The 25,895-nt window shown below is 32.3% G+C and overlaps 1 protein-coding gene across 12 annotated transcripts in view; it reads right to left on the bottom strand.

Moving 5' to 3' along the window:
• The window catches only part of LOC117105268 (CAP-Gly domain-containing linker protein 1-like), a 71,475-nt gene extending 45,780 nt beyond the window's left edge, over positions 1-25,695 (bottom strand). For 7 of the 12 annotated variants that reach the window (XM_033246367.1, XM_033246363.1, XM_033246368.1 and 4 more), the window contains exons 1-3: positions 25,573-25,695; positions 17,778-17,944; positions 3,989-4,021 (exon numbers count right to left, since the gene is read on the bottom strand). In XM_033246367.1, coding sequence (XP_033102258.1) covers positions 3,989-4,021; positions 17,778-17,880 — 136 coding nt within the window. In that variant the 5' untranslated portion in view covers positions 17,881-17,944; positions 25,573-25,695. Of the gene's footprint in view, positions 1-3,988; positions 4,022-11,482; positions 11,635-17,777; positions 17,945-25,572 lie in introns of those variants that run through there. The other 5 variants (XM_033246364.1, XM_033246370.1, XM_033246372.1 and 2 more) reach the window with 5 other exon arrangements.
• Between the last annotated feature and the right edge of the window lie 200 nt (positions 25,696-25,895).

Raw genomic sequence — 25,895 nt, 5'->3', positions numbered from 1 at the left:
TTTATTAGATTTTTTTTATAGAATTAGAACATTTCAGTTTCCGAAGAGTAAAACCCCTTCTTTGGCACACCCCTCCTTGGGGACACTCATTGTAAACAGGCGCATTTTTTAATCGCAAATCAATTTTGTTTTGTACAATGTATTTCCTTTTTAATTTATTTAATCTTGTTTTTATTAATGGTTTCAATCTTAAAATTATAGTTCAATCCAGCTTTTGCTAATGTTTAAATATCTAAAATGAGTACTAAATTAAACATTCACAGTTACCAGGAAGATGGAAATGTAATGTATTAATCCCAGGTGAATTCTATTCCGTAAGGATTCCCAATTCAAATGCCACCTTATTACTTTTTTAACGTTCAATAAATGTTACATCCTAATAAGGAAATGCCGGGCAGCTTAGTGGTTTAATGACCTAAGTTCAAGAGGTCAAGGTAAAAGGTTATTGTATATGCCGCAACTTCCTATAGCTTTGAAGAAAAAAACACACTGAATAGAAACCACATCTCATAGTGAATATAAATTATGAAACGGAAAATAAAATATTAATAACACAACAGCCAAATAAGCATAATGTATTTTATAATGACTCCTGCAGATGTAATTACCATACAAGATATAATGTCATATTTGTCATGCTTAAAGCGATGTAGTCTCTGTTATAATGTGCAATATTTGTGATGTAGTCAAAAAGTGTGTACTGTACACCTGTCTGCTAATAATAAGGTCAGGGGTCACAGTCTGCATAAGCTTATAATGGACTATTTGACATTTGTAATGACTATCATTCTGTCACTATAATATATCATCAATATTATGCAAAAAGTTAGTACTATATCATACCACATTTACATTAGTGCATCTGAATCTGATTTAATTGTTGACATAATTAATTTTTAAATTCTAATTAACAATAATATTTATGAAAATATTATACCATAATAAAGAATATACTTGAAAATTGAAGAGACCAATATAATTACAGTATAAGTATAACATAATAATTAATACATCAAACTATAAATAAATAATTAGATACAGATTCAAATAATAAAAATAATTATGAAAGTGATAACAATTAATAACAATAAGTAATGATAAAAATTAGGATATGATGTTAATGACAACATTTAAAAAACAAACAAAAACAATAACAAATATTAAGACTTGTTAATACATCATACTACTACATAATTTAAAATTAATATAACAGATATAGATACAAATAACAAACATTACTATAAAAATGATATAATAATAACTAATGATAAAATTAAGGATAAATGTTAACAAAATTTAAGCAACAACAATTGTAAAACCAAAAACAAACACTTGTTAAAATATATTTTATGTTTTTATTAAAACAGCCGAGTTTTCCACTACATCAAGCATGTTATGACAAGCTAAATTATGCATTGCAAAACGGAAAGAGATTCGAAATTTTCATACACTCACTAGGATCCAAAAATTTACTTGCTGTAAATAATTAATACAATTAATTCTGCTAATCGCATCAACAGTTTAAAATACAAATGTGCGCCTTAGTGATACGATGTTCTTTGTAAGTCAAAATCGCAATAATAGGCCAATTGCACATGGATGAACAACTTGACGTCAAGGCTATATATGTAATATACACACTAAAAATCATAGATTTTGAAACTGAAACTGGTAGTATTGTAGTACTATGCAATATTTGTCTTTGCATTATAATATCATCACTATATTTTATAATAGCTTAAGCTTAGCTCCAAAGTTTGCTTGGTTACTACTTGCCTTCCAAGCTGCAGTTTTAGTCTAAAATCATACAAAACATTTGAATTTTCAAAACAATAATACAAATTCAAGGATTTTGGGATTATTAAAGAGTAAGTGGGTATGGCTACATTTTAAAAAAAATCTTTTTTTAGCATGGATATTTGTAAAATCCCTATATCTCCTTGCATTTCCGCTCTCCTCTCACATAATGCACATACTGTACCATTGTAGGGTTGTAGCTAATGAAAACTAAGGGTGGGGATAGACATTTTGATGGTGGGTGTGTGATAACATTGGTAAACTCTAGATAATACAAGTGCATTTTAAGGATGGAAAAGTGGGTTAATAAAGGTGCGTGGAAGGCCATGAAAATTAGCTTTAGACTGGGTGGAAAACTTCAAGGCTGGGTGGCCCCGCCCACCTCCGCCGACTATAACTACTGTACATCGCTGCATTGGAGTTCCCCCAAACCAAGGGTCCCACTTTGGAAGAATCCATATCTAGGAGTTTTCTTAACACATCTACACATATTACTGTGCATGGTAATAACTGATGGCACTGACTAATACAAATGATAATACAGTAATTAATAATTATAACAATATGCAAATATCATGAATTTACGAGAGATGGTTTATTTTCTGGAAGATTCTTCGCGGGAGCACAGAAGGCCTTCCCGCCAGAAGACCCCATCCCGGGACTCTGCAGGAGACTTGGGAACCCTGGGCATTAAATGTGGTCTTTAGATTTCTCTATATTTAGAGTGAAATTAAGATACAGTAAATGTTTTAAAATGGATGTACATGCGCTTACTTATTCTCAGGCTGCTTATTCATAATAAAACATTTCATGGCAGCCAGACATGAAGTTTTGTAATCATTTTACTCAACTCCATTAAAATATTACAGCAATAACTAAAGTCACCACTAACATTATGGTCTCCTGACATCCATTCCCAAGTTGACTGTATTTTTTTTTTAAACTGCTCTTTTTAATTATTTTATTGATCTTGTGAATGTTTTAATATTTATCTTTTTCTTATTATATTTTATATGTTATTTTATAAATTTTAATACCATATTGTTGTTGGCCAGGGTTTAGAGATGACCACTTGTGTTGGGCTTTAGCCCATGCCATCTCTAGTCACGCCCCTGGCCAATATATACTTATATTTATAGTGACAAATTTTTAATAAATAAATAATAAATATTCCAATGGTGGGATGGATTTATTCGGATTAAACACCAACAATAACCCACAAAAGTCTGGAGAAGGCTTATTTAGAGTGGGGTCCTTCTGGTGGTGATTGGGTAGTATACCTGGAAAATGCATGTGGGCCATAAATGCACATGGGATCAACGTATTAAACATCTCATATGAAAGACACTGCACTCTCATAACTTGTGCACTTTCATAACTTGCATTTCAGCACTCCAGCTGAAATAAAAGGACAGCAGCGATGGGAATTGAAATAGGGACCAAGAGATCGCTACCGGTTCAGTTTAGTTGACTTTACTGTAAAGATGTTCTCTAAAAATCCTCATAATTTTAATAGTTCTTTATTGTAATTGGAACCGTGATATAAAAAGTATAGCTTAACAAACCTTCCAGGCTTCCGTTGCTATCCAAGCAGCTTCTAACAAATTCTACAATAAATTAGCTGGCAACTTCTTTTGTGTAATCAAATGAGAAAGTTGCTGAAGGCAGTAACGAAAAGCATGGAAACATACTAATAGTACGCAATATTAATTTCAAAGTTACACATATTTAAATTATTTGCATAAAATTAGAATAATTGGTAAAATATTTCAGGCTCACAAAATGTGACAACTCCGTAAAAAGGCTAACCAAAAAATACATGATAAAAATATGTTTAAATGGATAATAAAAAGAAACAATTGTAAACAACCAAATAAGGAATATGAAGAGATTTGTTTCATCGAGGTAATGAATTCCCTAAAAATAGATTACTGAATGAAATTATCGACATAAATCAAATGAACAGTAATATACAGTAACCATCACAGGTGAAAATCACGAGACAAATGTTTACACATCACAGACGATCCACTAAACCACCTTCAATAAGATTGCTTGCATGCTCTTCAGAAAGAAGTTCAGATCTAAATATATCATCTGAGTGTGATAGTTAATATTAATATACAAAGCTTTAAGATCAGATACTGTACAAAGGCAATTAGAGCATTTACAAAGCGTAACATTGTTTTACCTCTTTGAACACGGAGTTCCTCGGAATGGTGTCCTAATGAAGCGGTCAAAGAGAGAAGATGGCAGCGGTCAAATATAAAATTATATTACTTTTTACAAAAACTGTTAGGACTTATCCCTGTCATTTGCAAATAATTTCAAAATAATATACAATATATAGAAGAAAATTAAAAATATGATATAACATTGAATTGGTATATATTTCGTAAAGATAAATGATATTAAAAAGACGATCACACTAGTAAGAAAACAATTAACAAAATGTATGGTTATGATAAATGACAAAGACAATAAAACATGATTAATAACAACATTAACACTAGTAGCAGTAATATACTTATAATGGTAATGACTTGATTGATAAAAAATTAAAATACTACCATAAAAATATCTAAAATTATTTATATTAATGAGCTTATTAAAGTTGAGTAAATGTATGTTTTATCTTTTTAGTAGGTTAGTTAAATGTCCTGCCTGTCAGATGCTAGAAGAACTGATTAAAAGCATCAACACAGACTGAGTATTAAGTCCCAAATTATTTGTCTAATAATTAAAATCTATAAATTGTCAAAAAAGCACAAAAAATCCACAGCAAGTGATGTTCGGTGGCATTGCGATAGTGTGTTACGCAGTATACAAAAGTCAACGTCAGTATTAATTTTCATTTGATTAAGTCTTAATACCACATGTCAACATGGATCATGCACTCTTCAGTAAGTTGGCAACATAATAATATTGATTTAAAAGCTCCAACGAGGAAATAACTTAATATAATAATTTAACAATTTCAACAAATGTGAAATGGTGCTTCAATGAAGAAAATCCTTTACACTATATGGTCGTGATCATCATCATCTTCCGTTACTGTGCATAACCTCGGTTGAATATACTCACACAATGTGTTTTTACAGTACTCATATCGCGGCCAAAAAGAAAAGAAAACTAAATAAATAAATAAACATTAATAATAAATAAATAAATAAATAAATAAAAATGAAATATAAAAAAAAAATTTAAAAAAATAAAAAATAGATATAAATTAAATTTTTACTAGATACACATTTTAACGCACCGTAAAGGTGATTCAGTTCACAATGACATTGAAATCTATAGTAAGAGCAAAAACTAGACTCGAAAAGTACCTTAAACTACCATACAGGGCCATATCCAGCATTGACATTGGGGGGGAGGGAGAGGGGGAGGAGTACAGGAATGTGCAAAGGTGTCCAACTGGTGTTGGGGAGAGAGCCGGTTGGTCTATAGCTTAGATTTTTCATTACTACAGTATGGTAACTTTAATACCCAAATACTGGGCTACTGTACTATAAAACACTGGTTAAACTTTAAGTTAAATATTTAAGATAATCTCTTTAAACTCCATGATAGAAAATAACTAAGTTACAGCATATTCACTAAATTCGACTGACTTAATATGTGGACGTTTTCTGATTGGGAATGTGGGAGTAGACACGCACACATCGCACCCGCATTGGATACTTGCCAGAACTACAACACTACTATGCAAACAAGCGTCAAGTAGCAATCTCTATGCAGCTTACATAAATACCTCTCTCCTGAATACTCTAGAAACTTACAGCAAAATGATTAATATTATTTAAAAATTATTTAAATATAAATACATATGCAGCAATAATAATTTATTTCTATTATTAATCAAAGAATGCTAAGAAGAAATTATTAAAATATATTAATAAATAAACGTAAATTTACATATATGTTTATAAATTTATATGTTTATATATCAAAACATAAATTGTCAAAAATATTTCAAGACAGTATTTGGTGACATCCATATGGTTATGAAGATGTTTCCCAAGAGGCAGGGCTAACTGAGATATACTATAAGATCATCATCCTTAATGTCTGCTATCTATTGATCTACGCAATATTAACAGACTCACAGTTATCTCCCATATTGTTCATAAAACTATTTGTTATATTGGCTTGGTACTTTGACAAAATCATAGATCATGTGGATGACTAACAGGCATTGTCTACGTTACTCTCATCTCATTAAATTTCATCTAGCTTTCCCCCAGATTACATCATAACAAATTGCATTATAAGTTGTTTTTTTTTTTTTTTTTTTTACAATATATATTAATAAAATTAGAAAATTGAAAAACATTTAGGCTAAATAATGTTTAGTGTTTAATTGAATTCTGCAGGAAAATTTTCTGTTGAAAATAATTAATTTTTATAAGCAGACCAAGCAGACAAATTTTATTTAGCAGTAACACTTTAACATCATTGTATGTGGAAAGAGCGAGGCAACAGTATTTTGAGTTAGGATGAAATGCCAAGGGGCTTTAATTGTATAATTCCAGCCCTGAAACCTTGACTCAAAAATACCAAGATGGTGCCAGACAGAAGATAGTTTTTGCCATGTAGTTTAAGTCACTATTTATAAGTAAATTCAAGCCCTGAAACCTAGAGTTAGAAATACCGTGATGGTGTCCGATGGGGCAAAGTTTTACCCGTTATTATATTGTATTATATTGTAATTTTATTTATTAAATCTTTTACTTAGAGCCAATCCCTGCATTGCTGTTTCAATGTACTGTAAATGTTATGTTTACTACAAGTGGCAGTAAAAGAATACTGATTGCAAAAGGCTATAAAAATTCCAAAAACCATGGAGAAATACTGCGGTTAGTTAAACCATGACCAAAGCTTAACACAATATGTAGTACAGTACCTAAACACACATTACACATTGAGCTGTGATGTGGAAAGGGGTGGTGGTCCAAAAACTATTTTCATCAGGCATGATAGTACAACAAATTTCATTCTGAGAAAACTGAATAAGTATAGGACTATTGTAGAATACACGTTGTGAATATTCTACTAGTTCCATGCTTATTAAAGAAAAAACCCATGGTACTACTGTACTGAACAAACAACACACCTACACAACTATAGCTAGTGATAGAAACTCGTTCATCATAACCGCCCAGAAGGATGAACATTTTTTCCCTTAATTTTTTTGCACTATCTCAACCACACACTTGCAAATACCAGTGTTTGTATACAGGAAGGTGTTAATAACTGGTTAGTACAGGAAGACATTGATACAGTAGGCAGTATATTATTTCCATAGTTATTCTCTTCACTCTAATATTAATTGTTTGTATTTTTAACACTGTATTCAAATATTTTGGTATCTTTATTCAAATAATTTGTACACAAAACAGTATCTTACAGATATAAATCCGAATTACAAAACTGTAAATGTGATGAAGTAATTAACAACTATGTGATGAAGTAATTAACAACTATAATAATAATTACAATAGTAAATTTATATTATGCTCAAAAAGTCATTTTAGAACTTAAAGCTAGCACTCAACCATAGGGATCAAATAGTACAATTAATAGTTGCTTGACACTGATTATCAGGGGATAAGATCAATCAATATAAGGATAGCATCATGGTTAAACTTTGTCCACGCTATCAAATTTGTGACAAATATGTAATTTTTCAATGGGAATATGACATCATCAGGCGCATATATATGTTTTTAAATTACTTTTCCTTTAACTTTTGTATTTTATGAAACTGTACCACTTTGAAAAACAGTACACAAGTACTGAAAGTGCATGCAGTAGAAAGACAGAATAAATAAATAAATAAATAAATATATGGGATTTAATGTGACATCATCACTTCCATATATTATGGGCAATCAGATATATTTATCACATAAACCTAATTTTTGTGTGAGCAAAGCTTCACTCATATTTATTTGATGAAAATAATTCAAAAACAGAAAGCAAATGAAAATATGTCATGTTATTGCTGTGGAACAATTTACTCATCAACAAGGTGAATCAGCATTGTAGAGCGAGGTTAGACACTACTCAATAATGACACAACATTTTGTGTGTGAAACATAATGATATTTTCTACAAACTCAGATTTAGCAAACTAAGATCCAATCAAATAACCATTTCAAATAGCAAATAAATTTTATGTATATTTTAAAAAAATAGTTTTTTTCTCATTTATTTAGATCATTATACTTTATGTAACCAAACCAATGTCAGGTCCATAGCGTGAATTAATTTGTAGGAGGTTTATTTCAGTGGTAAGTGGACACTTTGGAAACCATTATACAATAACGAAACAACAAGAAAGGGAAATGCCGACTTGAAATACTTCTGGCTTGTATGATCTCGGATACTCAGGATAACATTGTACTGTAAATATATCTATGAATATCAATTTTTCATTTTTAAATGCAGACCTTCTCCAGTTTTTGGGTGGTTCGTCGTAACCCCCCTTCCCCATGCTACAAGCCTAAATGTGACATTGATATCAACATCACATACAGAAGTAGCATCCATAAATGGCTCATAATGATTTGACCGTGATGAAAATATGATTAAAAGGATCAAAACATCACAAAATTTGGTTGCCTACAAGTACTAAGTACTCTGTACTGTTGACTGTTGGACTACCGGTATATGGTTTTAAAATTAAAAGTAAGGAAATTACAAACAGTGAAAGTATAATATAAATGTACTTTGTCAGTCTTTTCGAATACTGTGCTGCTATGCACTTTACATATAAATAACATTTATTAGATTCAATCCACATGGAATATATATTCAGTTCCCTGGGGGAATTTTCCATAATTCTGCACCTAGCAAATTAGTACATTACCATATTCTATATCTATGGGTACCCTCAGGTGGAAAGTGGTAAAAAAAATATGCCCTTCCTAATAACATAAACAAATGACTGCCAATGCCACCCCACAGATTTATTGATTTTTTTTATTCAACTTTTCCACTCGTAAAAGACTATAACAAAAATATGCCTTTTAGTGCAACTACAAATGGTGTAATTAAATTGATAAAAACAATATTTCCTACAATATTATATTCAGAGAATAATAATAATAATAACAATAATAATAATAATAATAATAATAATAATTATTATTATTATAAATAATAAAAATAATAGCAATAATAATAATAATAATAATAATAATAATAATAATAATAATAAAAATAATAACAGCAATAATAATAATAATAATAATAATTGTATCTAATGTTTTGTAACATCAAAAAGCACTATAAAAGAACCAAGTAACAAGCAAAGGAATACTCAGACGGCAATAAAATCGTGTTGAAGCCCATGACAGAAACGTGGTTCATCTATCAACTTGTGCTAAGGATTCTAACCATTATTAAAATGCTGACATAAATTACAATAGATGAAAGAATCGACATTCAGAATAACGCAGTCTGTCATTTAGAGGTAATACTTTGTAGAACGACCTCCTTCTTGATACCCAAATGTAAATTTCCATTAACACTTTCATTCATACAGTAAATTATTAAATTATATTAGTGTAGTCCTACCTGGTATAAACAGTGCTTCTATATAAATGATTTCATAAATTCCTTTAGTATTATGTCCTATATTATAGTTCAATATTTGTTTTATTTTATGATAATTATTTTCCCATTTAATACTGTCTTAACTGCTACCATTCATACATACTGCACATTGATTTCTTATTAATGTAAATTCAAAAAACATTTACACTAGATGAATTTCACTAAGAACAATTTGAAAAAGGCGCATGTATGTAAAATAGGCAACGCAAGTTATAGTACTAATGAAAACATGTGCAAAGGTTGGCTTGATCGGACTGAAGTACTCAAGCCTCGGTATAGATTTAGCTTTTTCGAAAGAGGGGGAATATTGAAGATAACAGTAAAATAGCTGCGACTTGTTTTTGCATCAACCACCTCAAGTTTTCCAACATACTAGTTTTACCTAAAGACTATTTCATATGAAATTTTGTAGCCTTTTTCACTTGTTAAGTGCACGGTGACTTTGAGTGCATTATCATTTAAAATACTACCAGTAATTCATATTATTACTAATTGTTATTGTCAAAATTTACAGTGCCAGGAAAAGTTTAGCATTCTTAACTACATCACGTTCGTGTGAAGGCGCATCCCTGGCATGTGTCTCATGTAAGAAAACAAACACCGCAGAGGCCTTAACACTCCAAAGATTTTTGGCATGGACCTATGCACACGAGTTGTATATATCTTGCTTGACTGGGGCTATATCTACAGTACGTATCAATTCTAGTCTTTCAGCAACACTTGAATTCATTTGTGTGATACAGTAATGACCAAGATTTTAGTATAAATATCTTGGAAAGTCTGCGTAACAATTAGCACACATCTCATTCAACATTCTGTCTACTATGAATCTGGCATCACACCTTTTAAATACTATCCAGAAACCATTTAGACTAGGGCATTCTACTCACCTTTCCTAAATATATATTTATATCAATGGATATTAAAAACATAATTCAATATTATATCAGTTTGTTCTTGATGACTCATGGGATACATGGCATTGACCTGTAGTGTTACTTGAGATGTCAACTCCAATATCAACTTAGTCATTCAATATGTTTTTCTAAATATCAATTTTTTCTTATACATGTATTATGCTACATTTTAAAATTTCTTAATTTTTATAATATATATTTTTTTAATTCTAAAAATAATATTAATAAACTTGCACAAGCATCATGCATAAGGAATACTGTTTATTTTTATATATTTATTTACTTACTATTAATATATTAAGATTATATTTACATAATTGTTAGACTAAGATTATATTTATTTTAAATAATTAATTATTGTGGAACATCACACTAGTTAAACAAAATCTCAAATTATTGTCTATAAAATCACTAAAATTCAATTAAAAAGTATAAAATTGAATTAGTACAATATTATAAAATGTATAATTATTATATTACTGATTGTATTAGTAATATTTTAATATTTCTACAACACAATTGTTATGGTCCCAATGCCATGACACAAGGACATGGTAATTTGTATGCAACTATAGAGCACTACACAATATAGCAAGGTCAAATAATGGTGTAGAGTGTTTCTAAAAAAAAAACAAAGCTGTAAAGTCCAGGATACAATGCAAAATATATTACCAATCAATAAAGTAAGCTTTGAATTAAAAAAAATCATTGTATTATTTGTAACATGGTTAGTTACATCAATCTTCTAATATAATTTATTATTTATTTATTTACTTACTTATTTACTTATCTACTTATTTACTTATTTATTTATTGTCCTTTACTACTGAGCTTTAGTGGATTATAATGGTCAAATTTTACCTAGTATAGAAGATAATAAACATAAATTTAATAACAGCAACAACAATAAATACTTATAACATAAGTATATATAAATAATCCTATCTTGCAAAAATCATTCATTAAAAATCATACTGATTTATTCATTGAATTATTAATTGTTATTTTCTGAGCTTTAATGGATTAAAATGGTCAAATTTTATCATGTTAGTATTTCTGTTAATATAATATTTTAACTGTTATCCATAATAATAACAAATCGGGAAAAGATAATGAATTCTATAAAATATCCTTAATTTTACCTCTCACATGTCGTTCTTTTCGGAATGAATTCACTGAAGACTGCCTGAGAAGCATGTTGGTTTAGTGTGATTGCCTTTGCTCCCTGGATCTTAATGTGTACACTGACACTTGTTGGCCTTTAGTTTAGTACTACTACTATGGTTTCCTGCCTGTAATCTGCTGCAGCCTCTTAAACACCAGCAGGTGTGTCATATCTTTCGGCCAATCAAAAGAGGGCTTAATTGACAGACATGCAAAGCTAAACTAAACAATCAACAAGTTTCTCATTGAAGATATGAGAGTCATCATTTAATGGATGTTCATAAAATTTTATTTTTGATAATGAAAAAAAAAATACTTGCAGTGTGGGTTGCAAATTTCAAAGAATGATGAGGTGGTGATTTATTATCATTTTCAGATCCGTTATTTCTTCAAAATTATTGAGGATTAATTACTTGCACAAAGGCGGAATTTAAATGAATTAAAGTTTATAATGATATTTTAAAATTCAAAACTCATTATGAATTGACACAATGCAAAAAGGATTGCTTTTGAGCATCTCTTCAGAAGTTGGTGGGGTAAATGACTAACAATATATTTATGACCAAGTGACCCAATTTTGTTTAATACCCACTAAATACTCTCAGTCGACTTTAAAAATCAGCCATAGGCGCAGATCTTTTTTGGGGGGGGAACAGTTGTAAGTTAACACCCATCCAGCCCCAATGAGGTGTGAAATGACACACTTATAATTATAGCAAATTCACCATCATCCCATTATCATTATAGTCAAAATAAAGCTCCAACAAATTCCTTATAATTTTTTAATAGGAGATTGTAATTAACACTTGTTTTATGGCGTTATAACATAATCTTTACAAAATTGTATAGGTATGGTATAGAATTTCTGCAAAATAATCTTTCTTAAAATCTGGGTCATTTCATTTCAACAGTTTTCCGGCACCCTTGCTTGCAGCTTTTGATCAATATTTCAGTTTAATTATAGTTGACTGGTTTTTTTTTAATTAATCTTATTTCACCTTAGAATAAGAATTTTATTTTGTGAAATTGCTTAGATTCATAACTATTCATCAGGATAGGTGAAATTTTGTGAGCTACACCTGTATACAAATTACTTTACTTTAGTGTCCTTCAACTATTTTAAAATTCTGAATTATTGAATTATTTATCTAATATACATATTTTAATGATAAATAAATGAAATATCAAAAAACTGCAAACAATTTAATATGCTAAAAAATTGTATAGGGCAACAGTAGCCTTTTAAAGAGGTGCCTGTCTTAAAAAACCACGGTCCTTGGTACAATTCTTCCAATATTATAATTTAGGTCTTATTATTTACATTTAAAGATCAGCTGACCCTTTTATTATTTTAAAACATACGTATATGCCTGTCTCCATTTTCAGTTTTCATTATTATTATCTTTTGATGTATTATAATTAGATGTTGACTTTCTATTTCATTTTGCACAGCTAATTTTGCTTTCATATTATGTGTATTACATAATTGTAATTATCAAACAAAATATGATGAGGAAAGCTAAATCGTTATCTGGTACAGTACACGCAAGTATTCAAGAAATACACAATAATAATCCCTTCAATATTAATACACCACAACTTAGTGGCACCAATACAAAATCATTTATAGTGCAGACTGAACAACTTTGTTTCTAAAAGTCCTGAAAACAAAATGGTAGTGTACAAATGAACTAAACATAGAGTACAGTACACAGACTAACAGACAAACTACAAAAAAAACGTCACAAAACCACTGTTGTTTATGAGTGATGTTTTATTCATGTACTGTAGTGCCCTCTATTGGTGAAAACAAGTTACAATTTTTTATTTATTATGCTACCTTTGTACCATTTGTTTATAGTCCAATATTGGCTGTTTGGCTAATGGACCTTCTGTAGTGTCAATCAAATTTAATCACTGACCCATCAGGACAACGTTAATGTTACCTGCTTGCCCCAAACCTTACCAACAATATCTAAGAGGCAGGCCTTTAGTGGAATGGTCCATTAAGTTTGACTCCTTAACTTCCAGATTTTAACATGAGATTTTTTGCAAAACATACTGACACCGCATTAAGTGACATCGTATTTTAATACCTGCAGGTACTTATAGCCACCTAATCATCACACATATTATAATATGAAAAACACTGATGTATTTTATACCTTTTTCATTGTAGATGGGAAGAATCATTAGTAATATTAAAATTAAGAGTTGGATGGTGGGTTAAGAAGTCTAATCCTAAAAAACAAAAGTTTCTTTCAGATAATGTCACCATGTTTATTTCAGATGAATACACTGAACCTTCCAAGTGAAGAGCCATCTTAAAAAAATACTCAATTTGTATAAAGTTATGTTGATTACGTACAATTCTAACACCTGCTTTTTTACATGGATTTTCATTAACTTCAACATTAATTTTAAAATAATCAAAACTATTCACATCATTAATACTATTTTTTAATGTTAGGCATTAAAAACAAACGTTAAGCAAACAACAAAAGAATTAATATTATTATTGAAAATGGATGATACTATAATAAAACCACACTATATAAATTAAATTAAATTAATAAGCAACACTAAAAATTGTTTTTACTCACACCAAATCTATAAGTATCTTATAAAGCTTGGAAGTGTTGATGTTAAGCGTATTACTCTGTGGCAAACCAAGCAGGTCTCTTATTTTACATCTACCAATAAGGACCTTACACACAAGAATACCATAGCTATTTGATCTATAAATTTGAATGCCCTGGCTACAATGACAGTTGCATAGGAAAGACAGATAGATGCCTTAAGAAAAGAGTAAATAAGCATGCTCTCAAATCAGAAAGCAGTATTCACAAGCACATACTGTACAACAACATAGTATAATACATACTCCAAGTATCGAAATGCGCGCCATCGTGTCAGGATTCAATATTTCAACATTAATTATGTCATCATCAGGAATGATAACATTCATGATGATGACATAATTAATGTTGAAATATTGAATCCCGACACGATGGTGTGCATTTCGATACGTGGAGTTTATATTATCTTATCTGAGATTAATCAGTGGACCTTTCAGATACTGTACAACAATGTGAGGTATTGAAATCAACAATAATTTCCTGCAAAATGTAAATATTTCATCACTCAAGCAAACTTTAATATTTGATAATACATCATGTATGGCTCACTACACTGGTCACAAATTTTATTTATGGACATTGGAGGCTTTGGCCATAGGTGCCGCATTTCAAGCATGTACTAAACACTGTGTTGAGAGCATCTAACGAGCTTTCATGATTTACAATTACTGTAATTCTGAACTTTTAATTTATATCACATTTACTTCTTATATTAGATTTTCTACTGAGTAAGTATTTAACTGGTGACATAATTGATGTCGAAATATTGAATCCCTACACAATTACCAGGTTCACATGTCTTAGGTTGCTCGCGAGCAGATGATCGGCTCCCGAGCCGGGACTTCATGTGAACAATCGCTCAAGAGCGGTTTTTGTTGTGGGTGACCCACGACAAGCCGCTCTTGGTCGACTCTCGGTGCAGCTCGCTCTCGATCCATGTGAACAGCCGCTTGCAAGTGGGTCGCCAGTGAGCTGTGACCTCTTTTGTGTGAAAGCCAATCAGATAAAAGATCTCTCCGGGGTCAAAGTAGTTAGCTTATTTGTGCGAATATTCGCAGTTAAGAACGCTATTTTCACAATCGTTGCAGTATTGGCTGTTGTACGTTACTTTTCATTTAAATATCCCTCCCTCCATGTCAACTTCAACTGGATCTGGCCCTCGGGCCTATTGGACCGAGTAGGAAATTAGTGACTTGATAGAGATTTGGGCAGAACCCGAGATTAGAATGTTAGTCGAAGACAAGAAGTCAAAGAAAAAGACAAAAATACACGAGAAAAGCTATATTTTCGTGTGTCAGGCCAAATTGGCAAATCCAAACAAGGATGCAGGATCTAAACTAAGAAAACGGTACAAACTTACTTAGAAGAGGTGAATCGGGATCTTGGGCTACAGAATTGGGAACATCGGTGATCGCCCAAAAATATAAGGTAGGGGCCATTGGAGGATAGTCGATGCCCCCTCCACCCAGGCCTAGGATCAGAAATCGCAGGCCTAGCATGTCTAACTAATTGGGGCTGTGACATAAATTTATTTCCGGTCGCCTCGAAAGCAGCAGCGAACGAGTTTGACCTTTTTTTTTTATCTAACACAATCTCGCTCAAGACCTAGCGCCTGAGCTGCTCGCGATCAATGGAGACATGTGAACGTGACTAATGACGTGCATTTCGATACTTTGATTATGTATTATACTATCTTTTCACTGGCGTATCCTATTGTTTATTTCCTTTCTTGAGATTTTTCAATTCAGATACAATTGTTGTTTATTCATTGTTATTCATGAAAACATCAAGACGCACCTTATTTTTTAATTTCCTCATTTTAATTTTGTTAAATAGGATTGGTTGGTTTTTATTTACTTTCTGAATATACTTCTGTAAGATATTGTAAATATATATGGATGGGTGAGATTTTCTCATCAGTATTCTTAATAATGATTAAATAGACCAAAACGTTGAATCTAAAAATGTCTCTCTCTTTTTGGAGTTACGGTACTGTCCTTTTGTTTTATACTTCGTAATGCGATTTTTAAGTTCAACTATCCATCACTACATTAAAAGGCATGACTAGCATACAACAATTATGAATTCAGCATGGATATTAAATGTAGGGCAAAAACAATACCCTCCCTGGGGACACTAATTAATCGTTATAAAATTGCTCATTAGTTCATAATTACTATGCCTAGCTGATGAAAGGTAGGTTCTAGTGACTCAGTGCAGCTATGAAGCAGTTGTCTATACTTCCAGTATTGGAGGGCATTGTCATATTGGGCCTGGAGCATTTCTGTTTTATGATTACAAAGTAGTGTATGTTAGAGAAATGCATTGCTCTGGTATAGCCAGGAATCAATGGAGAAAAAACTGTACAAGTCTTGCTAATAAGCAAGTATAAATGCTTCTTATGTTACATGAACATACGCAAAAGGATTGTTGGGCATGGTGCCTGTGGCAGAAATTAGTGTTGGGTTATTTCTCATTGACATAGAGGCATGAGACTGAACTTAAATGTTGGCAGTAGCACATTGTAGAGTTTGAAAAATGGCTTTGCTTCGACAAAGTATCTAGGTTGAATAGATTTGCTGAAAGCCATTAATAAATATCAAATCAGTTCTTATAATTTAATAATATTAATAATAAAGTAGTAGTTATAATGAGCTGTGACACCTTGGTGTTACATGATGTTTGTAACAATTATAACAGTGATAACGATGAGGATGCTTTGGTGATGATAATGGTGATCACGATAATGTTGATTATAGTAATGATCTTGATGATCATGGATGATGATAAGCAGCAAAGGTGACCAGTGGTAATGATGGTGGTAGAGGTAGTGGTAGTGGTGACTTTGATGATGGTACTGCAGATGATGAATGGTTGATGGATGACAATGATGATGATAATGATGATGATGATGAGGATCATGATAATGATGATGATGATGATAATAATGAAAATGATGATGATGATGATAATGATGGTGAAGATAATATTGATGATGACAATGGTAAAATTTTCTCGCATGCACGGATGACTTTTAGTGATGTCATTACGTTCTACGTCCTACCGTCGTCGTGCATTTAAAAGCACCCTAATGAAACTATGGCGAAGGGTCTTTTTCATAAGGAAGTTAAAAGTTAAAAATAAAATTCTAAATGAATACTTTCAAAATACCAAGACTAACAAGACACCCTAACCACCAACAGTCTAGAATGCAAATTATTCCACAACATTTTCAAAAAATACCCAAGGGGTAACCAAACACACCCTGTCTATCCAACACATATCCCACATTGCTCGCGACTGCCAAACCAAGCTATACCAGCCTAATATCAACATATTTTCAACACTTTACTGCAATAAATTTTAAGGTTGCTTGTGTACAGACACATATAAAAATAATTCTATGAAAATAGAAAACATTCTTCTGGTTCAAAAATAGAGTTTAACATAAAGTACAATATTGTATAATAATGAAAGTTAATATCTTCAATACAATAGTCTTGTCTTATGTTGCACTCTCACATCTGACCTTTATGAATCTGTATATAAAAAGGGTTACAAACCTCATAAATTTTGAAAATAATTTATGACATGTTGTTAATAACCCACAACATATTAGAAAATGAAAACTCACCATCTACTTTAATCTGCGCTGCGGGTTTTCCTAACCCGGTTGTTTTCGGTTTTGCTATACGTGATGGCGGCTTCAACCCTGATGTTCTGCCCGTCGTAGCCATGGTTACACTGGTCTTTTTTTTATTTCAGATCATTAGCGTATTAATAAAGGAGACTTTTTGTAACCTTTTTATAAAAAAGAGAAGAGAAATGGAAAATGTATTTATACATTTTTTTCTTTTTTTCAACAATATTTTGTGAGAGTACTGTAGTCCATCGGGCCGGAGCTGATTAATCGGGACCCTCAATACAATGAAACAATGGAAATGAAATAGTATGAGTAGAGGGATACCCTGGTATGGGGTACTGCTTCATACAGCCCTTGTTGCCCTTCAGTTGTGGAGCCTTTGCAGGATGTACCTATTACGATTTATATAATACGTGTATAAACGAAAAAAATTTAAAAAATGAAAAAGCAATACAATAAAAACCAATAAAATGAATAGAAATAACATAGTTAAGTTTAAATAAATTCTCAAACAGTAATGAATATTGAATATAAATTTAATTAATAAAGCAAAGGAAAATAGTTATTATTAGAAAATAAGTAAAAAAAAACAAACCAATTTATAAAATGAATCGGAAAACTAACATAATTTACATATTGTAAAAAGAAAATCAAGGATGAAAAAAAAGAAAAGATTAACAAAATTGTACCAATTTTTCGGCCACCCTGAAGACAGAAAACAAAAGGCAACAAAACCAAGGAAAGTGAGAGATAATTTGAAGATATTCTCCCTATTAAAAGCCATACTGTCCTGTACTCTTTTCTGTCTGCATATTGTACACTATTGAACAAATAGTTCTTGCCCTCACCTATTTTATCAAGCATCATTAGCTAGAAATGCACAGATTCTTCTGCATCGGCCATTTTCAAACATAAATACTTAATGTACCATACACAGAAAAACGTATTTAGCCGATTTATTACGATCAGGAATGGCACTGCTTACATAAAAGGATATAAACTTGTATGGCTGTATCTAAACTTTACACTGTCCTATTTCTACATTTAACTGACCAGTAGATCTACTAAGATTGATGTGTAATTTCATGACTACTGGTGCCACTATACAATACTTTGATATTCTTTACAAACATCAGAAGAGCAAATAATGCCTTGCATTCTAACAAAGATTTTCTTAGAGTAAAAGCAGCTCTTAGATCACAATGTAGTTGTCTGTGTAGATTGCGGCCCATGAATACCACTATTCCTTAAGGAGGAGGATACTTTAAATAAGCAACAGATATCTCTAGGGGCACTTGGAAGTGGTAGCGTCAGCGGGGTAACAGAAGGCAAGCCTCTGTCGAACAATCATCGTCTGACATTACAGAGGTTATCAGACTTTACATATTAAAGCTGATCTAAACAAGTTACTATGATTGCCAATCCCTATATTGTGGTCTAAAAGCACAATTTTGGGACGTCATACACATACATAAAATTTCTTCCCTAGAGCCTCAAAAGCGATTTTACTTCAGGACTATGACCAATAGTTAGCAAACTCATCAGATAACACAAACACTCTCACATAAATTTTGATTATCGGTACTTGCTAAAAAAAGACATTAAGATTTACTGAACGTAGTTTCATATATTTGTATACTAAGGAACAATTAACATGCTAATCTATATTTGGCAAATCCTTTGAAATCTCATGAATATTCATATCCAAGCACTCCATAACGAACATTTATTGCATCATCCGACATAGTTCTTAGCAGTCAAACATTGTTTTGCTTTAATGGACAAACGTGACATGACCTAATGTACAGTTAAGCCTTTGCAGTGTGGATCAAAGAATGCATGAAAACAACTATTTAAATGAAATATTAAAGTTACATTCTGATAGCCTGACATTATATTACCGGGGTGCGGGGAGGGGGGTGATTTTTGGATAACACTGAAGGCTGCACACAAACTTAGACATTTCATGGTGAAAATTTGATGTTTCCATTATGCTTCATACACTGTTTTTCTACTGTACATCCTCTGTATACTGTATTTAATCTCACAAACCTTGTTGACATTGAAGACTAGGCAGAGCCTTGTTGACTTCATGACGTGGGACACTTAGGAAAAAAGTAAGGTGCAAGAATTAGTACCATATATACTTGCATATAAGACCAGGCTTAAAATAGCAAATTACGATGGAAAAACAATGTCAGTATGAATATAAGCAATTTTAAATATGGGGAAATACAAAAATCATCAAAAAATCTTCTCAAACTCGGGGGTTTTATATATAAGCCTTTAAATATGAAGTTGGCTCTCAATCTTGGAAGAATTTTAATTTTAACAGCATAAAACAGCATATTCTACCTAACTAGAATGTATTCCCATAATTTATTTTTGCAAACCACAACATAATTGTCGTTGAGCCAAATGTGCTTACAGGCTACACTTTGCCCACTTGTGCTACCAATTCATGGAAGGATTAAATTCCATTTTCTTTTGCTAATTTGGAAATCATATTATATTATCAGTAGTTTAATAATTACACAAACTGTATTTATATGTTCCAAGGTACACTGATAAAAATTTTTTTAATGTTTTCAAAACTGCTTCTTCATAATAAATAATAATTTTAATTCATATTGATTTATATACAGTAGCACCCTACACTAGAGTCTCAAAGCGCTCACAGGGTGGACTGCAGTACTGAAACTACAGGTCTCTTCGTATCTTAGCTACCCAGTATGGCTGTCTCTTATACACATCTTTGCCCTTCAGTTGTGGAGCCTTTGCAGGATGTACCTATTACGATTTATATAATACGTGTATAAACGAAAAAAATTTAAAAAATGAAAAAGCAATACAATAAAAACCAATAAAATGAATAGAAATAACATAGTTAAGTTTAAATAAATTCTCAAACAATACAAAAATCATCAAAAAATCTTCTCAAACTCGGGGGTTTTATATATAAGCCTTTAAATATGAAGTTGGCTCTCAATCTTGGAAGAATTTTAATTTTAACAGCATAAAACAGCATATTCTACCTAACTAGAATGTATTCCCATAATTTATTTTTGCAAACCACAACATAATTGTCGTTGAGCCAAATGTGCTTACAGGCTACACTTTGCCCACTTGTGCTACCAATTCATGGAAGGATTAAATTCCATTTTCTTTTGCTAATTTGGAAATCATATTATATTATCAGTAGTTTAATAATTACACAAACTGTATTTATATGTTCCAAGGTACACTGATAAAAATTTTTAAAATGTTTTCAAAACTGCTTCTTCATAATAAATAATAATTTTAATTCATATTGATTTATATACAGTAGCACCCTACACTAGAGTCTCAAAGCGCTCACAGGGTGGACTGCAGTACTGAAACTACAGGTCTCTTCGTATCTTAGCTACCCAGTATGGTGACCATGGATTTTTTGCAGTAGTATAGTATCTTGCCATTTGAATAAATGCAAACTTCTGTTGCGTTCTGATCTATAAACATATGTGAACACCCTTTAATGCACTGCAATGTCAGCATTTTGCTCATTCTGGCTACAGTAGTTGCTCTGAGGTTATAGCAATTTGCTAATCTGCCAATAATGTACTAAATCAGAGACAGGTACTGTATATTAATGGTAAAGTATCAATAGTATGCATGTGTGCACTAATCACCATAGTTTCTAATTGACTCTGAAATGGATGCTTATTCTAGAATGTTAAGTTCACAGCATTTGGGGAAATTCTTGTTTTGTATTTTTGGTTTTTTTTAGACACCCAAAAATAACATCTTATGCGATTTTGGGCGATCGATTGTTGACAGTGTCCTCAAGTCCTTGCTCAAAATACTATCGTGTTGTCTTAAATAAGCGGCATTGTATTAAACAAATGTATTATGTATCTCAAAGGAGCATTTTTATCATAAGGTACAGGTATCATGACAGTTTTTTTAACTAGCCAAGTGGACCATTAAATTAATATTTTTACTGGTCCTCAATCCCTCTTACTAGCCACTATCTTGCACAACTTCGGAAGACCCAAATACCATATTTTTGACATGCTATCATGCTTCCCCTCACCGATGAAGTAACACCGACAGATACAGAAAAATCGTTATGTTGTCCCTGTATGAAATTATGCCGCGAAATGTAAATACAGGAATCTATTTGTATGTACAGTGCACTCTCACAGATGTTCGCTACGATGTTCGGTCTTCCGGAAAGATCGGTTTGTGGAACATTTCTATTGAATCCTTTCCGAATAAGGCAGGCCAGTTAGGGCCTAGCTTGGACGCTAAAAATAGGCTTAGCATAGGCCAGTGAATTCTGAATGACTAGCCTACGAAAAGTTAACTTAACTTAATTTTTAAGTATTCATATGGCGATAATGGACATTATTAAAACAATGGAAGGCATAACTTTCACTTTATCTAACATTTTACTGGTGTGTCGTTTTAATGAATAGATAATCTCCATGGCAATGCTATTGGGACTGTACGAACGGTTCATTCACAGGGTGTGATTATTGCGTTATTTCGTCTGGAAATCGTTGCGCTGTTTATTAACTTTTTGTTCCACATTGCATTGTGGGATGGATACATGACATGGATGTTTTAACTTCACAGTGTTAACACAGACGGAAATCAACTTCTCCTTGTCGCTATAACATGCGGAGAAGGTGATTTCCCTCTGTACGTCTAGCCATGGATTCCTCCATGGTCTAGCTAGTGTGTGTTGTTCATCGGTTCGCCTTGAATGACTGAGCCCAAGGCTGTTCGTAGCGGACATAACATGACAATAAACAGAAAATAGCGATCTTGTTGACATTATCTGTGTGAAATATTTTGTGAAGACATCGTTAAGAGGTGAATGAGTAAAGCTTTAGGTATTTCGTCAGACTTTTATTGACATTTTAACTGGTCACGCGGACTTGTTATTGGGATAATTAACAGGTCCGCCATGCATTTTACTAGTCATTGGCTGGCGGACCAGCGTCATTTCGAACCCTGGTAAAAACTTTTTTTTATACTCTACTTTCTAAAATTTCCAGCAGGCCAAATTAAAATGTAACATTTTTTTTTTACTACAACTTTGTGAAACAAGGTATAAAAACAGTCTTGCACTTATTCATCCTGTATTAACTATTATTAGTTAACTAAAATCATGCTCCAAAAAATTAAACAGGTAAGGAAAAGGAATTCAAATTCTTCTTCACAGGCAGTATTGACTATCTCTTTCAAGAATACAACCTAAAATATACATGATACAATGTCACTAAAAAAGCAGAATGTTTAGATTCAACCTATCAAAAAAAAACACATTTTAGCCGTTCAATAACAGCTTGGAAATTATGGTTAATGAACAGCCTGACAGGGGCTCATATATAGCTGTTCAAAGCTTGCTATCATCTGTACCGAAACTTTAATACCTACTTAGCAATGTCAATAAATTATATTTTAACCTGACACCCAATATAAATGGACACAGAATGTCAGAGGCTGAGATCTGAGTGTGAGTTTATACAACAAATAAAATGTTTGGAAGTTTATATTAATAGTACACTAATTGATATTAATATGTAAAGCATAAGTCTGTAGGATGTTATGCCATTAGGTAGTTATAATTCTTCTTATGATTTTGGAGGTAAGGTCCCAATGTTGAAGAGGATATTAATGGGTTCAAATCAAATATTTAAGAATTACCATACTCAACAACTAAACAAAATGCAAATATGAATACTAATAAGGATTAGGCTTAAAATTTACAAGGCCAAAAAATTGTTTTGTTGTCAAGCACATACAGTATTTGAAAAGCAGGGTGAGCTTTTTTCCTACCAGCATAAGCTTAATTCTCGGGTTCATTGTAAATAATCACAAACCCACTACTAAGGTTGGTATTTAAAGTTAACAAAAGAGCAAAAATCTATAGCTAAAAAATTATCACATTTAATCATTGAAGTTTTAAACATTGTCTTTTGAAACATCATACAAGTACCGGTATTTCAATTGCCTGCTTGATAAGAAAAAACATATTTTTATGACTTTGGATCAGATAGGCTCAGGCAACAACAAAAAGGATCAGCCCAAAATCAAGTCAAATCAAATTTATTTCACTGGCAACATGGATTACATACACAATTCAATCAAGTAAATAAAAAAAAAAAAAAAAAAGCAAGCAAGGGTTGCTGAGTGGGCATACATAAGCCCATATAAACAACTCCCCTATACAGATTAATACAATTTATAGAAGGTGTACACGAAACAATTTGTTCTGGAACTTGTTTTTTACTCTGATTTTATACTTTACTGCTTTTTTTTTCTTGATAACAATATCAGTTGACATGTTTCTAAATTTTGAGGAGAAAACAAGTAATAATTTTTGGACTAACTTCAAAATTTTAATATAATCTCATTATCATCTAACTGTTATTTAGTTATCCTTCCATGCAGCAGCAGGAAACCTAAAAATAGGGAATATTTTGAATTGAATTTCTACAGAATATCTGCTTGAATAAGGGTCGCCAATTACTAGTGTTTGAATACTACACAAACTATAGTAAACGATACACTTAATGTGGAACATGCTCAGGTTTAGTAAGAGGGTAGTGTATGATGAACTTAATACACCAAAAATACTCATTCCCCTCAGGAAGTATCATAAGAAGAGAAGGCAAAAAGTACTTTAGACTGAGCAAGAACAGACCCACCCTATCAGTGGCGGCTCCTAAGATTCCTGACTAAGGGGCGAATATCCCCAATGAGCAGGAGGGTGGGACACATCTCAGTCCCACCATGGTTGGAGTAAAGTTTAAGAATATGCAGTGTTGTCCAACAGAGGGTCATGGTCCCCCTGGGCCCCAGCTGACATCGCAAATGTGCCCTTAACAGTATGTGGATTATGTGAAGAAAATCTATTAATGTATTTCTGCATTGCCATGAAATTTTTAAAGGTCTCAAAATAGGTGGCTGATATAATAGGCCTACTCAAAGCAGATTGCAAGGTTTTTGACAGAGTAACTCCTGAAAAAAATATTCTTTCCCAGAAGCATGTGGTGAAATTCTCTTCTTGTACTGTAGGCTTAGTCTTAGACTAGAGTAGACCAAGCCCATGATTACAATATTATTAATTCTGTTTTTGGTTCCATTATTTTCTAGCAGCCTTGTTTATCATGTAAGCAATTGAAATGTAGTCTTGTTCAACTGTTGCGGCGCAAGCAAGGGGTTAGGGGGAAAACAGGGGACAACATGGATCTCTGTCGCCCAACGTCATAAAAAAGTTGTCAGACAATGCTATTGTTAATGTCAATCTATAATAGTGTCATCTAAAAAAAAGGCAAATTTGTTGGGCCACCCTAGGCTAGGTAGACTAAAAAGCACCACCTCTTCCTATGATTTAGTGACCTTGTTGGACTTTCCTCAGTCTGCAAATTTTTGGATCCACCACTCACTGCTCTTCCATTCACAATACTAAATAACCAAATGGATAGGCCAGGTACAAAAAACAGCAACCAACATAAATAGGCCTAGCTTAGGCTGGCTTTTATAGGTTCAATCAAGGACATTTGTTGAATAATATTCAGGCTTAGGGCTTAGGCCCCTAGGTCCACTGGCTTCAATATTGTTGCCCCGGTCCGGTATTCTTGCTGCCCTGCCCATCGATAATTATCACCACGTATGACTCTGATGCTTGCCAAGTAACCAAAACGATGTAAAAAGATGTCGCCTTACAAAGTCACTTAAGTGCATGTCTGATAAAATTAAGCCTAGAGTAGAAAATGATGTGATTGTCACTTACCAATTTATAAGAAAAGCATGTTTGCTACCTTTTCATGACGAAAACGCCTTTTCTCGCGTAGGCCGCCTAGCCTGGTTAGTTATCGCTGTGTTATCGACCCACCAACATGAACAGGCAATAAGCATAACTCATGCGTATGGAAGGCAAAATGTGTTATAATCATAAAGCTATTAAACAACTAGAGTGCTGACAAGATGGCGCAGCAATGCAGAGTTATGTGTGTGTACCATCCAAGATGGCCGTCGTAGTAAAGCGCCACCTTCAGGCTTAGTATACATATTATTACACATTAATAAGCCTTCTGACTGACTATTATTTCATTA

This window comes from Anneissia japonica, unplaced genomic scaffold (assembly GCF_011630105.1).
Source record: "Anneissia japonica isolate Jap-2015-1 unplaced genomic scaffold, ASM1163010v1 scaffold287726_len2788222_cov184, whole genome shotgun sequence".
Lineage (NCBI taxonomy): Eukaryota > Metazoa > Echinodermata > Crinoidea > Comatulida > Comatulidae > Anneissia > Anneissia japonica.
The sequence above is the reverse complement of the archived record's forward strand: the minus strand, read 5'-3'. Positions and strand labels throughout refer to the sequence as shown.